At 35.1% G+C, this 15,365-nt stretch overlaps 2 protein-coding genes across 2 annotated transcripts; one reads left to right on the top strand and one right to left on the bottom strand.

Annotated features, from left to right (window-relative positions):
* Positions 1–1,046: 1,046 nt before the first annotated feature.
* Positions 1,047–7,032, top strand: LOC126818798 (uncharacterized). The gene is made up of 5 exons (XM_050546369.2): positions 1,047–1,381; positions 3,444–3,567; positions 5,525–5,664; positions 6,060–6,183; positions 6,893–7,032. Exons 1-5 carry the CDS (start codon positions 1,261–1,263, stop codon positions 6,900–6,902), a joined length of 519 nt encoding a protein of 172 aa, XP_050402326.1. The 5' UTR covers positions 1,047–1,260; the 3' UTR covers positions 6,903–7,032.
* Positions 7,033–8,884: 1,852 nt separating this feature from the next.
* LOC126818796 (SPRY domain-containing SOCS box protein 3-like) lies at positions 8,885–10,886 on the bottom strand. Its single transcript, XM_050546368.2, has one exon. The coding sequence runs from the start codon at positions 10,549–10,551 to the stop codon at positions 9,877–9,879; it is 675 nt and encodes a 224-aa protein (XP_050402325.1). The 5' UTR covers positions 10,552–10,886; the 3' UTR covers positions 8,885–9,876.
* Positions 10,887–15,365: the final 4,479 nt, after the last annotated feature.

The raw sequence follows: 15,365 nt of genomic DNA, 5'->3' as shown, positions 1-15,365 counted from the left end.
TTTAGCTCTTACATAATGCCTGTTTAATTAAGAAACCTAACCAAAATATCAATGGCAGAAAGTCTTCCAGGTTGTAGTCAGTCAGTTAGAAAAATCTATCAAAAGATATTAAACTTATAGGTGGCACTGGCTTGTCTATACTTTCTTTGCAAGATAACAAATGTTATAAAATGTTTGATCATATCTTTATAAATACTACACTGAATTGAAATATTTTTGGACTGATATTGTATTGTAGTAAGATATTCAAAATCCCTCAAATAATCATTAGCAGCTTTAAAGAGACCTTCAGAATTTTAGGAAATTCATCCAAGGTGGTTCAGATTTTGTTTGATTTTTTTTTTTTTTTTTTTACAAAGATTGCTGCTCCTCTTGCAAGAATGGCGACATGAATTTTTGTGCAAGAGACTAAGATTTTGAACTTAGAGGAAAGGAAGAAATGGGCATACAATATTAGATTATTCATTAAAATGGAAAGGGGGGGGGGGCAATTTTTTCCGAAAGTGTCATTTTCTTTCAATTCCACCTGCCATGGAGACTTTTTGTGTACTATCAATTTGTAAACAGGGTCTCAGTTTTCTGCCATTAAGATTCCTAAGCATTACCCCTGATATTTTGAAACCAGAATTTAGATATAATTGCCTAAATGAATGATTAAAAAGAATTGATTTTGAAACATCTATTATATCATTATGGAAAACAGATCAATTGAATTAAGCCTAAAAAGCAGTTTTGGTTAGTAATCTCGACAATATGAACAAAGCAGACGTTCTTGTTCAAAATTGGGTGATAGAAGAATTGTCTCCCCTGACGCACTAAATCCAATAAAAGCATCCCGTTTTCAACAATACTGATACCTTACAAATTTACAGCCAAAATCAACGTGTTCAGGAATTATGTTTTAGGAATTATGTTTTAGGCTTAATATAACATAAAAATAAATAAATCATATTATGTACGGCTGATTCGAAGAATAGGACAGAATTATCGACCCTTAGTCTAATCTCAAGTTAATCCTTCATTGATTTTAAACAAAGAAGTTACGTTGATTGGTTTATTGTTAGGAACTTGTCTATTCTTGTTTCTAGGTAATAATAAGTATTATATACATAGTCACAGAACGTTAAATAAACAATAATAAACCAACCAATAATAATCTCTACGCCATTTTGTGAGTGTCGGGGTCAGAACTTTAAAGGGATTTTTTTTCCATTTGTTAGCTGTGCATTTTAATGGATTTAATGTATTAGTAAATTAAAGATGACGATGACATGGCATAATTGGAGCTGTTTGATAATTTGGATATATTCTGTGTTTCTAATACATGATGTAGAATGTGCCACCAATCAATCGAGGATTGTTTCTAAAGTAAAAGCGACAGGTAAATTATTTTTAGCACTACTGACGTTTTGGGGGAATAAAGTTTCTCACTAAATATCAATGCGATTTTGTTGCGAGAACATTCTCGCTACTAACCCGTTTCAGAGCACTAACATAGTTCTCAATTCGAGGATGTCATTTTTGTTGATCTGTTGCGATTTCTTAGCGCAACCATGGACATTGTATTATAAGGCCCATGACCCAACAGATACGAAATGAAAGGCTGATTGCATTAGTTATGTTAGCACTTTAATCTGTCATTTATTTTATTCATACCCAATCATTTAAAATGTTTCAATCGTGGGGAAGGCATTCTGCACACAGAGATCCATCCACTTCATACTTCGAGAATACATCTCTGCCTTCAATGACCGCCATATCCAACAATTTGTATTATGTTTTGTATTGCTTTCCTACTCCGGTTCACATCAGAATCTGTTATACACAAAAAGACTAATTTAACCTTTTCTATTTTATTTAAAAATGAAAGCATCATATATATATACTTCTCAAAATTCGCGAAATATACTTAGTGTTTTCGACTAAAATGGTAGATCTAGGACTTGAAATGTCTGTCAACTAGCTTAGTGTCTATTTTCAGGCGGAGCTAACTATAGACAATCAGCCGAAGTTTGGTATGTGGGGGAGGGTGCCTTTGTCAGGGCGACGGCTTTACCACTTATTCCCCAACGAATGTTTTCTTTTTGATCTTGGACGTATATCGGTTATTACAGACGATCGTCATTGGCACTTTTTGGACAGTATCTCATTTTCACGATTTAATTCTTGCAAAAATGTAGTCAAATTGTAAATACTGAACGAAACTGAACCATTTTTGGACCGACTCTTTGCTTAGAGATTCAACTTTCACACCATGGTAGTTTGTGGTGGGTTGAAACCCTTCTACTGGCGACCAGAGGCCATGGCAATTTACGTTATAAATGAAAGCATGTCTGTGGGGTGTTATATCTCTAGTTTTTGTAAAAACGCTAAAAATCGAAAGTGACCCTCTTTACCCCATCACTACTACTACTACCAATAATAATAATAAAAAATAGTTAGTTCTCATATTGCGCACAATTCCATCGAAGTTAAAGGAGCTAAATCGCTAATATTTTGGACCTAGAAATTGGCACAAATGGGTCGCAACACATATAATAATGTAATATGAATTTATATAAACTGTTTTACATTCAATCGTGTCCGTTTTACTGTGAATTGTCATTAGTTATGTTCAGCGAAATACGCCAGAAGTCTCAACCGCAAGTCAGTTTCTAGCGTCTGGTTATTCCAGTCAACACCGATATTATTTATTGCGCATGCTCTCCAAATAAGAACACGATATCACCGTTTGACATAACTTGTGGAATATGTCTAGTCTCATTCTTTGAGCACCTTGTTACAAATGGCGCTGAAACGCATTATGGTACACGATTCGTGTACCAATGGTAAAATGTTTATTTTGTCTTAAATATTGGATATCAGAGGTCCATCTTTTCCAGGTAAGATCACAACACCAATGCTGATTTAAATTGCAAAAAAATTCGTGTTTTAAATGTCGAAGATTTTGGATGATATTCAGTTACTTTAATGTCCAAGGTGCATTTACTAATCATTTATAAAAAATATTTAAAAATTGTGTGAGCACAGAGGGGCAATACATCCTGACCATAATGATACTGACAAATATTGACTGTATTCCATCGAAGTTAATGTCCAAGGCGCATATACTAATCATTTCTAAAAAATTTAAAAATTGTGTGAGCACAGAGGGGGCAATACATCCTGACCATAATGATACTGACAAAATATTGACTGTATTTGATTTTTACAACTATGTGTGTCTTGGGGTGTGGCACCCACCCGTGACGGAGTACTATTAATAGTTCGTGTGGAATATTCCCGCAAGATGGGGGTTGGGGAAGGTTCCTGTTTTGCATCTTTTATGGATGTCATATACTTATTCATGCCTCTTGATTTATACATTTAATAAAATATCGCACCGTACAAGGTTACTGAAAGGGTAATATATATATATAATACCATCAATTGTCTATTTTTAGGTGATTGTTTAGATGCGTCTGGTAATGTGATGAATGATGGAGACAATTGGCCGTCTGCTCCCGGGGTCTGTGATAACAACATATGTTTTATTGTTTTCTCTGGCAAGTTTATAGTACAAGAAAGGTGGGCTTATATGATTTTCGATTTTGTCATATTATTATTCTACAATTTAATTTCAGTCATTTAGTCGCCACGTTTGTACAACATGTCACACTGTTGATTCATGATTCTGACTACAAACCACCCATCCTTTAAGTTTAAAATAATTTCAGTTCGACGAGGTTACGCTTTTAATATTAAGAAACTGTTGTTCACAAGCCTACGCTGAACTGTTGTGCATAATGTAATAACGAATTTATCTTTTAAAATTAAGTTGGATTTAATACGACTGGATTCATTCTGCGTTAACATTATTATTTCACCTAATTTGAAACGGAGATTCGATTTTTGATCGCGAAAATATTTAACAAATAATTTTTCGCGGGTATTTTAATGGAAACGTTCTACAGGGGGTCAGATTATGGTTTGCGAATTCTACGCGGGCTTTAAAACTAATCCTATTGGACCGCTGAAAATTGTCGATTAAAAACCGGCCCCACGTTCTGTACCTTATATTAGCCCGATATTTTATTACCGACGGGTTCTGGTCTGACAGTGACTGATAATGGTACTGTGCAACTATCATTAAACACTTTGCTGTTACCATCTTCGTTCAAGGAGGGCTGTCACGCCATAACATTAACATGCAATAAATTTGTGTAGACCGATATTCAAATATATTTAATAAAACGGAGACACATTCAATATTTATATAATTATATTGAAATACTATAATACGAACAGTCTATAAAATAACACAAAGTTTATTCTTTCCTCAGCGTAATTTTGTCGTCCATATCTTCAGACTGGAAAAGTTTATTACTTTTTTCTAACTGCAAAATACCATGGTCTCTAACCCTGTCTCTTAATTCATCTGCTACCATACATTTCACCTTGTCGTCACCTGGATTATTCCAAGGAGCGAAAATTGTCTGAATGGTCAATTTTTTACAGACCAGCTGTCTGTTCGGAGAGTCTTCCCATCGGACTGGACACCTTCGCTGATCAACAACAACCCATTTCCATTCCTTGTTCGTATATTGGTCCATCCATAGCCTTACCCGCCACTTCCAATCAAAGTCGGATATCAGATCTGCTAAAGGCGCCTCGCAAGCAATCCAGTCTCCAAGGACTGTCCCTGCTCCCACAGCTGCAAGACGTTCCCCAAGTTTAGTACGGTAACACGTTTCTAGATTGACATAGCAACCCTGCTGTTGATATATAACCTCGCTGATACCCCAGCTACTGTGTATATCACCACCCACAAATCCTACACCAACATGGCGATAGGAAATAGATTCAGTTCTGATTATCTTTCGTTCTGGATTTATCAGAACCCACATCCACTGTATCTCGGAGTCTTCAAGAATTCGAGCTGTTGCATACCACGTTGTGGGATCATCAAAGTTTTTGTAAGCCATCTTGGTGTCCTTCAGTTTCCATCGTTCCTTCTTTAGTTTTGTTTGATACACAATTGCAGGTTCGCCATTTTCAAAATCTTCTCCCTTAAACCTATGCAGGATAAAACGAATTATTAATTGATCTGGCATTTGTGAAAAAGAAGTGATCTTAGTTTACCTTTGTGTGAGTCTGAACAGCCATTGATGACGTGGTTTCCAGGAGCTGACGTTAATGGTTGATGAGCATTTTACGTCATTCTCTCATTAACAACTCGACTGGATAACCTGCTCTAATACGTCAGACTCGCTCCTACGTCACTCCTTTTCTGACTGTTAGTGTTCTAGTTCTATGCTTGCATATAGAAGTCAGAATAGCGCAGTGACGTAGGAACCAGCCTGACGTCAGTTAGAGCAGGTTGTCCAGTCTAATAAACAACCTACAAGCACCCTATAGGCCTAGCGACATCGAATAGCATAATATTCTCCGCGTCGTGAACCTTTTGATGTCATATTTAATTGTATCAGCCGATATGATTTACACTAGTTGATAATGACGTGTTATTCTAAAACTTTATTTTTAGATGTCGGCCATTAGCACCAACAGAGAATCCGGATACGACCAACTGTCAGTTGGTTGAAGATAACAGTAAACCTTTTCCTGAATGCTGTCCTAAATTACAATGTAGTGAACGAAGTCCTTTAACAACATTATCGCCCTCAGGTAATTGGAACTTTTTATATAAAAATCACCGTACCTTACTTTTTCAATTTGTGACATTTGTAGCTGCTTCGGTGGCACCTAGACCAAAATGGCTAAACAGTTCTCCCAAAATTACAGGTAGGAGATTCCTTCGAAGGTTAAAACAATGATACACGGGTAAAGCTGAAGATAATTTTGTTGATATACTTTTTGAGCTGTACCTAAGTTCCGGGCAAGAATGGTAACCCCTAAACCAAAGGACGTAGGTTGCCGATTTGAATCCAGGCATACTTAGCAAAATATTGTAATTTGTCAAGAACCAATTACTAAGATTTCGTCTAATTTAGATAATTTTATATCGTCTACTCATTAAAATTATTGTAACATTTATCCATGTTTTGTATATTTATTTTTAGTTTGTTTGGACTTAGCAGCGACATTTGCCTGTGAATTTTGGCGAAATGAAACATTTGGTTGTCAAACTGGTATAAATGATGTATTTTATAATTATACTAGAGATTATTGTCGTAAAACATGTGGGTAAGTCAATCTATACAGTGTTATTATAATTTATAACGCTTGATAATCAACGGGAAAATAAGGGGAGATCGAGAGAGAAATGGTGGTTAAACGTCCACTTGACACAAACTAGGTCATTTCGGGACCAACACATGGTTCAAAATTTATTTCAATAATTCACTTGCGTGTAGGGGTCTTTAGCTAGCTATGGGTGGAAACCGGAGCGCCCGAAGAAAACCCATACGATCCAACTCTTTGTCACGCACACGCGGGGAATCGAAACCACACCACTTCACTCAATGACAGACCTTGTGAGCTAACGCGCACTCGTTAAGCTGTTCGGACCCCCCCACCCACCCATTTCAAGAAAAATAAAACTGAGTGCGCTCAAGGAATACTGAGTGGGCTACATGTAACTATTATAGGTTAAGGTTTCAATGTACATTGTGTAAAAACTACTCACGCGGCATCTTAGCTATGGAACTAAGAACTTCAGCGTTAAAACGTTGTTTAAGAAAAAGGTCCAACGGTGATGGATCCGGGTCAGTGGCTGTCGGTGGGTATAGAGTGTTTGTAACCCCCATTTAAACACTTTACTATTATCCTCCCAAGAACAGCAAATTGAGACTGCGGTATGGATATAAACTACAGACTGAAATGGAGCTAGACAAAATGAAGGTATCAAAGGGACATTATGTTTACATAATGAAGAATATTTTTATCATTTCAGACACTGTTAACATCAACCAACCAATTTGATACTAATGTGATGCGTGTTAAATAGTTTATAGTTCATTCAACGATATTCTAATAGTTCCAACTTATATTTCTGAATAGACGTACAGAGAGGCTACATGAAAGGAGTCTCGTGAACCCTCTTGACATTTTGTTGATTTGTTGAATTTGTAATTTTATATCTGTGCTTCCATTGTGATATTAAATAAACTTCTAAAAAATAATTTTAAAAAATCCTATAAAGTAAAAGTATATATATATTTTATGGGTTAATAAGATTTGACTTGATGAAACGTTATTAAATCATCTTTTAACCAGAAAGGGTTTCCGTTCACACTGTCTCAGTAAGTCTCGATCACGGTCGTAGGGATTCCTTTGGATATTCCACCGTAGTTTACCGTTGTCACATGTGCAGGCCTGACAAGGAACATTGAGGTGCCGATTATACGTTGGCTTGCAAGTAATAGAACCCCTGACTGAAATTCGAGTAGGCCGTAGCGCCCTTCCTCTGGTAAAATGTTCACCATAGCACCTTGCATGGCGTATAACCGTCTTCATTAAACCGGTTGGTGCATAAAAGTAGGATGTTAAACCCCATTTCATTTCATAAAGGGCACTGGTCGTCAGGGTCCCTTTAAAACTGATTTGCCAGGGCAGCTGTACCCAACCATTGTGTTCCCAAGTAAACAATATAAAACACATATTTTATTTTTATACGACCACATTTTCATGTCGACGTACAATGTCGTCGCCCCTGTCTGTCCGCCCACAATTTGTTCGTGGACACTCTACAGGTCACAATTCTTATCCGATTTTGACGAAACTTGGAATATAGGTTTGTCTCCAAAAATCTCCGTTCCTGTCGATATTCGCGCATATCGGACTGTAACTTCCTGGGTTATGGCCCCTATTGTACGATTTAATAAACTGTTCGAATGTATCACTGTTACACCATAATGAAGGTGTACGCAAATAGTGTAAACGTGTGTAATATCAAGGTTGTGGACCCTCTAGAGGTCACAATTTTGATAATGTTTTGATGAAACATAAAATATATGTGTATTATGTATATCCCGGGTTCAATACTTGCGCGTATCGAACCCTAACTTTCTGGATCATGGCCCCTGGTTGTATGAAAAATCGTATCTTGTTGTTGTTTTTAGCTTGTTTTCTATTCATCTCTTGAAAACTATGGCAAGCGCTTGTTTTAAATGTCACAGATGTGTTGTCAACACTAGCTTATTTTGTGGGCATTACACCCAGGACTATTTCTATGGCCTTTGTGTAAACATCAATGTGAGTTGCCGTTTGTCAGAGCAGCATCATTACAACCTAACTTTCAACGTTGATAAATATTTAAATATCACGTAAAACCGCCCAAAAATAACCGTGAATCAAACACAGGGCGATATTAAATTAAACACTACAGAATTGGAAGAGTTGGCCTATACAGCTCATACCTTAATTAAATGGCTTTTAATAGTTGAATAAGTTGATAAAACTGATAAAACGCTTTTGACAGATTATTCCACTTGACCGATATTATTAAGACAGCTGACCGGTGCAAATAAGATAAAAACCTAAAAAAAGAGGCGTCCCTTCTGTTTACTTGAAAGACAGGGGTACACACAAAAAACTTTTCTTTATACATATGTAAATTCAACCAAGTTTAAAGGTAGAAAATGTTTCTTTGTTTGTGATTATATTTCATATCAGTGATCAATATTTAAGTTCGCGTGACCCCGTCTCCATTCTCCTTTTATCTTCGTTCGCCCTATTCATTCATGCGTACCGGCGCGTGCCAACCTTTTCATAATGCTTTGACTTGTCAGTATATAATAACAAAGGACTTTGAAATTATAAACGGATATTTTTCATACATATATATTTATGGGGTCGGTGTCCACATAGATATTTAAACACAACAAAAACACAAATTTAAATTGATACACACAGTTTTTATTACAAAAATGAATTATAAAACAAACATTTCATTTTCATTCAATTCCGCTTCTTTCTTTCTTTTTTTTTAGATTCATTCATATACAGATCAGCTGTCACTCGGTCAAACTGTCAATGTTCTAATCTGATAATACCTTTGTGTAGACTTAAACATGGTTAATTATTTAAAAATATCTTAATTATATATATAGACGTCATCTATCAACGCCCTAAAAAATGACAGCTCATTTTTATTCTTTAATATTTTTAGACTTACTGATATATTCTGATAAACGAATCCAACGACTGTTTTGTTGGGGTTTTTTTTCTCAAAAATTCGAAATCAAAAAAACTTTACTACACTGGCTCTTTTTTTTATGAACATTGACAGTTTTTGTCCTCGCATCCCCACTCTTGCTTACAGTTTATGATACAAAATAGCACCTTTTGAAATATGCACAATTATGATAAATAATGTGCTTTATTATTTATATTACTTATCTAAATTATATACATCATTATATACATCACTCTATTATTGTGAATTATTGCACGGCTTGGCCTTAAATATATTAAAATCAATATATTATGAAATTTGTAGATATAATCTACTGCATAAATTATACATTAATATACACACAAATAAAATTCAATTAATATTTTTACATAAAAAAACTTTAAATAAAGAAAGCGGATTAGCGAAATGCTTTAGTATAAACAATTGACTAGATATACTCATCCGTATTTATATATTAAGATTTATAATTAATATATAATTTAATTATTAAATAAATAAATAAATGTATTTACATTAAAGAGACAGGTTACCTCCCTTTACAAGAGATATGATATGTGACGATATTGGTGAAATTAATTTATCGTAAATAGATATATACAATGTTTTACAATTATATATACATGTAAATTATACAAACGGCAAGAACTAATGATGTTTCGTACATTGTACACTGCTTTCTAAAAGTTTATTTCGCTGTATCAGACATTTTAGAAGATATGGTTAATTTCAAGTTATGCATATCATACTGCACCTTCTTTCAAAAATTGTCTAATTTTATTTGGTAACGGTAATTTGTCTATTCTGTTAGTCATTGGAATTTTTGAAAGAATAGATGCACGACATCGATCTTGTAGGTTCACAAAACTTCGTTTTCTCGTGCCAAGAGTCATCTCTGTTTTAGCTGCGGTCGAACACACTATAGGATAAAGATCGTAAACGACATTGTCGAGTCCGGTGAAAGCAACTCCTAAGCAGTCACCATCTTTAAAATAAGTTAATGTTCCTGTATCACCGTCGTATAACATACCAATTGTTGTTGATTCATTTTCTTGAAAGGGTCGGGTGTATTCTTTCGATATTCCATTATGCCACAATAATCCTTTATGAGAAAGTCCCCAACTTTGGTCATCTTCGCCCAACAAGTTTACAAAAGCATCCACGTGTAACCGGGCCTTCTTCGTTCCTATTCCGAACATCATACTTGTTCCAAAAAGTCTTTCCGAAATTCGAATTTCCCAATAATGTCTTCCATTGTTAATAGGTTTAGATCCCCGAACTCCGGCCGTACCGTTGCTCCAGTTCGGGTGAAAATATGCAATCTGCAACTGTTTTCCATGAATACGAACTTCGTGTGACTTTTCCCGTCTGTTCCAATTCCAAGCTGCTCGACAGCCGTCTGATAACGGAGTAGGCATGATAAATAATAGTCTGACTGCTGTAGTTGGCAACAGCTGATGTACAAATAATCGTATTAATCTCGCCAATCTTCTTTGTTCCTTTATCTTCAATATCGTCAGTTTTGTGATATGTCAAAATACAGTCCAGCCAATTTGATTAAAACTGTCCTTGATCTGCTGACGAACTTGCTGGCAAGCAAAAAATTCTTAACTAAACCTTTCAGTCTCGCAAAGCTGCTGTTTGTTTACGGTAATGGTTTGCCCCTCACCCGCACAGGGCACTACTCGTTCCCTCTCTGGGTCTGAATACATTCGCTCTGATTTACGAGACCCTTTATAGGGCCCCGATCCCGTTAGTTGAATTAATCTCTCCATTGTTTTGACGACTCTAGCAAGTCAAGAACAAAGGAACTGGCATCGCTGTTCCGAAAATCGATCCAATCTACTACAATACACCCCTAATAGATTGGTAATCTAAACGACCAGCACGTGTCGCCATTCACATTTGTATCATAAAGGGCGATACTCATTATTAGAATAGGGATGTATAGGCTCTAGTACTCGACTCAGCTGGGTGGCGAATGGTATTGTGCATTCAGTGAACCGTTAAGTAGCATGCAAATGTAACTGGGCTTGATCGATTTTCCTTTCTACAACTAGATTCCGTTTATGTTTACCTTCTTTTCGGGGATCATTTGTATTTTTTATTATTCAACATAAATAATAAAGTATAAAACTCAGGCTGCTATCAGTAAATCGATGCTTTTAATTCAAAGAATTATTTTAAAATATAATTTTATAAGCAATTAATGTAAATACCAATTTTCTTTTTTTAAAAAAAAAAAATTGGAAACAAACAAAAAATGAAATAATCCAAACATCCATATGCATATCGTACTCTTAAATAATTGATGGTCGTATCTGGAAATAAACGTTTATTTTTTGTAAATTAAGAATACTTAACAATTCTCAAATGAAATGAAATGAAATGGGGTTTAACGTCCTTTAACAATTCCGAGAATTGGTTTAAATAATGTTTATTCATAAAATATCAAATAACTTTTCTTCGTGGCTTCTATTGTGATATTTTAAAAATCTATTGTGTTAACATTTCCGATTGACTAGAGTCTGGGCAGGTGTTTTTTCAAGAATTTATGTTTTTTAATTACTGAGTAAAGTAATCTTTTTTTTAAAAAAAATATTTCTAACAATATTTATTCAATAAATATGTTCATGGTATACATATGACATTAATAAATCTGGGATCTCAAAACAAGTCGGGGTTTATATTATTTTGATACATTAAAAAGAGTAGAGCTTAATATTTAGTCAATTAATTCTATATTTAATAGTCTAACCCCAACGCCAGAACAGTAGTACTATATAATGTATATAAACAAATCGGAATTTGATATAATTTAGACCTAAATTTGTTTGAAATGTAGGGTTAGAGGTTTGGGGTCTTATCATCGGGTAATGATGATTTCGAGGCTGTTATTTGTTGTTGCTGGATTTTATTTTTGTCTTTCTATATACGATTCTTGCGGAATGCCACGGCAGCGACAATGTCTTGAACCTTTCCACGAATTGCTCCTGAATATAGACAGTTTTAATAAGCAGTGCAACTTATTCGGTGATTTAAATCAGCGAATACTGAAACTAGCATGCGTTAGAGAATTTGAACAGGGTAGTGGATCAGTTTTCACACTTCCACTTTTACCATGCAACCAAAACACCTCCTTTCGTCAACAATAAAATTTAAGTGGGTTTTGTTTGTTTTGCTTTTTTTTTCAAAATATATAAAAGAAAGAGGCTTAGTGTTATTAAGTAAAGCCACCATGTGCTAGGTCTCATACATAATGAATGATATACAGCTGATAGTGACAACCCAGCGATAACTTTATAACAGGGTACAGCTGATCGAATACATTTCACGCTAATATTTTAAATACAACCAACTGTTGCACAAACAGCATTTTGTCCCACAGTATCCTTGTTAGAAACAACCCCTCTTAAAACCAGTCCAACAACCATTCAGTCTTAAATTGAATTTTTTTTTCTATTGTTGAGTACATACGCGCACGTGTGTGGGAGCGTTATCATGTTATACTCAATATAATAATGGGCACGCTTATTCTACCCAGATGTCGTTGACTTTATGATTATAACCCAAAATAAAATTTAATGCTTGAAATATTGTACCGATTGCATTGTGCTTTCCCCCGAACAATTCAAATTTCACTGCATTTGATATGCTATTTGTAGCCGTGCTATTGACACAAAGATATAAAAATGGATTTTAATTAAAAATTAATTCCACTACAAGATTTTCGTTTTATAACATCGACAATAAATCGAAGAAATGATCATTTATTTTTTTATCATTAAAATAAATATATTTTGAATAACAAGATTTGATATGGGTAATTTCATTTTAATTACATTTATATAATTAATCACTGTTAATACCTGGCAGATGTAAACTTATGAATAAAAACATCAAAGAGAAATAAAAGTGTAGAAATTTTGTATAACAGTTAATAATTGTTTTTAGCAGTTGGTGTTGTTTCACGGCGTTGTGACAGAGGCTTTGTTCTAGGGAAATGGGGTATAACTCGTCAATTCTCTTTTGTCTATGTCAAAGCGTGCCCTGATTATCATAATTAGGGCTACTGAAATCGGTATCCAATTTGGTCATCGGGAGTGAGATCAACTGACTCGCCTTCAAATTTGGTCACTGACCACAGCTGTCAATTATAACCTGCGACAAACCAGATGGCTTGCGCGTGCCACGTGCATTCAAGTAAGTCAATACGCCCCCGTTATTCGTTTGTTCTTGTGTACTTACGTTGAAATAAAATAACCCCGGGCAATATTAAACTAAATAAATAATTAACCATGTACATAAACTATGTCCTGTAGAAAATTAGTAAAACATATACAACAGAAACAGGTTTTCTGTTTAATTTAAAACCAATAAAAACATATTTGAACAATTGAAATACATGTACACGCAAACAAAATTAGGGAAAATACGTTTACGAATAAAGAACTTGGTGGATACATATATTTTAATGTAATTGAAATCGAATAATCCTTCACGTGGAATATCGAATGTAATATCGAATATTGAAAATAAATTGCACTGGAAAATAAAGAATAAAATGACGTTTATAAGATAATGTAAGAAAAAGATAGAGTAACAGCCGTGTTTTCTATTCTCATTTGGTTTAAACAATATTTTATTTCTATTATATCATGATTATTTACAACACTGATATTGTGGATCTGAAAACAAGCCATAGCTTAATAAATTCATCTCCATTCTCACCTGGGACATGATTATCTATGATCAATGTCATTGATCATCTAGATTAATCGATTACGTGGTTTCATCTATGACACCTGATTTAACGACAGGTAACGTCATTATTACTAATTTATAACGGTACTATAGGCATCATCTGGCATGATTCTAATAATGAGTCGTACTTTAAATATAACACATGTACCTACTAGGGGGCACAACCAAGACTAAAGATGATTTATTTCTGCATGGTTAACTAACTATGGCTACCACAAATGACGCTAATGTTGGCAGATATTTTAAGATATAAATAAGTTATTAGCATACTTTACAATATGACAAGCCTTGTTTTTCGTCTGTAAATTTACATTTCACTTCAAATCTTCATAAAAATTTGATCAAAATCAATTTCGAAATAATGGTGAAGCCCGGCAGCAATTTTATATGCATAATATACCAATCGTGCCAGATTACACCAGACAATGCTTAAAATAGACAGACAATAAAGACATTTTTCAGAGAATTTTGTTTTGCTGATGTGCACGTGCATGTATTCAATTTTTGTCTTGTTGAATGTAATTTTAGGAGTACATGTTTTAGTAATACATATTATAAACAACATTTTCCTCTGAAAATAAACCCCTTTGTTTGATATATGGAATTGATTTTACTGTTTTAATATCTGGTTGTATACGTCGAAAATGCAAATTGATATAGGTATATCCATGCAGCTGTGACATCGACCAGAAAATGTTAAATCTACGAAAACAAATTTAATCAATTTGAATCATGTCTGAGTTTACGATTTACATTTTATTTCTTCAATGAATTTTTTCTCTATTATTTATGATGACCATGCGTGCAATCTAAGGGAGAACGTTTCTGCCATTGCACCTCCATGATTTTTTGTCCCCCAACCTATTCTGAATATTTTGACATTCACTTTGATTTAATAACTGTTGGTAGAATATAAATATAAGCAGGGGTGTACCGTACCGGTCATGGGGTTGATTTGCATAAAATACACGACGTGTACATGGGGTCTTGGTTTTTCGTCCCACCCGATAGACTAGACATAGACACTGCTCCTTGCCAAGCACCAGGGGATCACGTGGCTAAGTGGGTAAGACGCTAGCTCGCTAGCCTGGAGGTCGGGTGTTCGATCCCTGCATTGGCCGAGAAAGTTCATCCAGATTTTCCGGCGTGGTTCTCCCTTGTCAGTGATGCAGGATGGAGGGGCTGACAAGGAAAGCTGTCTAGTCGTTCGGATGGGACGAAAAACCGAGGTCCCGTGTACACATTGGCGTGCACGTAAAAGATCCCTTGGCAGTTGGAATTCGATATAAGAGTAGGCCGTAGTGCCGCTGCCCGGGCAAAATTTCCCTCATAGCACACTGTATGGCGTATGCCCGTCTTCATTAGCCCAGGTTAGGAGCAGAACAGTAGGACGTTAAACCCCATTTCATTTCATTTCATTTCATTGCCAAGCACCAGGATCGAACTGGGCTACCGTGGCTTGTGACCC

Source organism: Patella vulgata, chromosome 4 (genome assembly GCF_932274485.2).
Source record: "Patella vulgata chromosome 4, xgPatVulg1.2, whole genome shotgun sequence".
Taxonomy (NCBI): domain Eukaryota; kingdom Metazoa; phylum Mollusca; class Gastropoda; family Patellidae; genus Patella; species Patella vulgata.
The sequence above is the reverse complement of the archived record's forward strand: the minus strand, read 5'-3'. Positions and strand labels throughout refer to the sequence as shown.

Coding starts and splice junctions, on each gene's coding strand:
- LOC126818798 (XM_050546369.2), top strand. CDS start 1,261: ATGACGATGACATGGCATAATTGGAGCTGTTTGATAATTTGGATATAT. Junction 1,382..3,443: donor TTCTAAAGTAAAAGCGACAG/GTAAATTATTTT, acceptor GTCTATTTTTAG/GTGATTGTTTAGATGCGTCT. Junction 5,665..6,059: donor AACAACATTATCGCCCTCAG/GTAATTGGAACT, acceptor ATTTATTTTTAG/TTTGTTTGGACTTAGCAGCG.
- LOC126818796 (XM_050546368.2), bottom strand. CDS start 10,551: ATGCCTACTCCGTTATCAGACGGCTGTCGAGCAGCTTGGAATTGGAAC.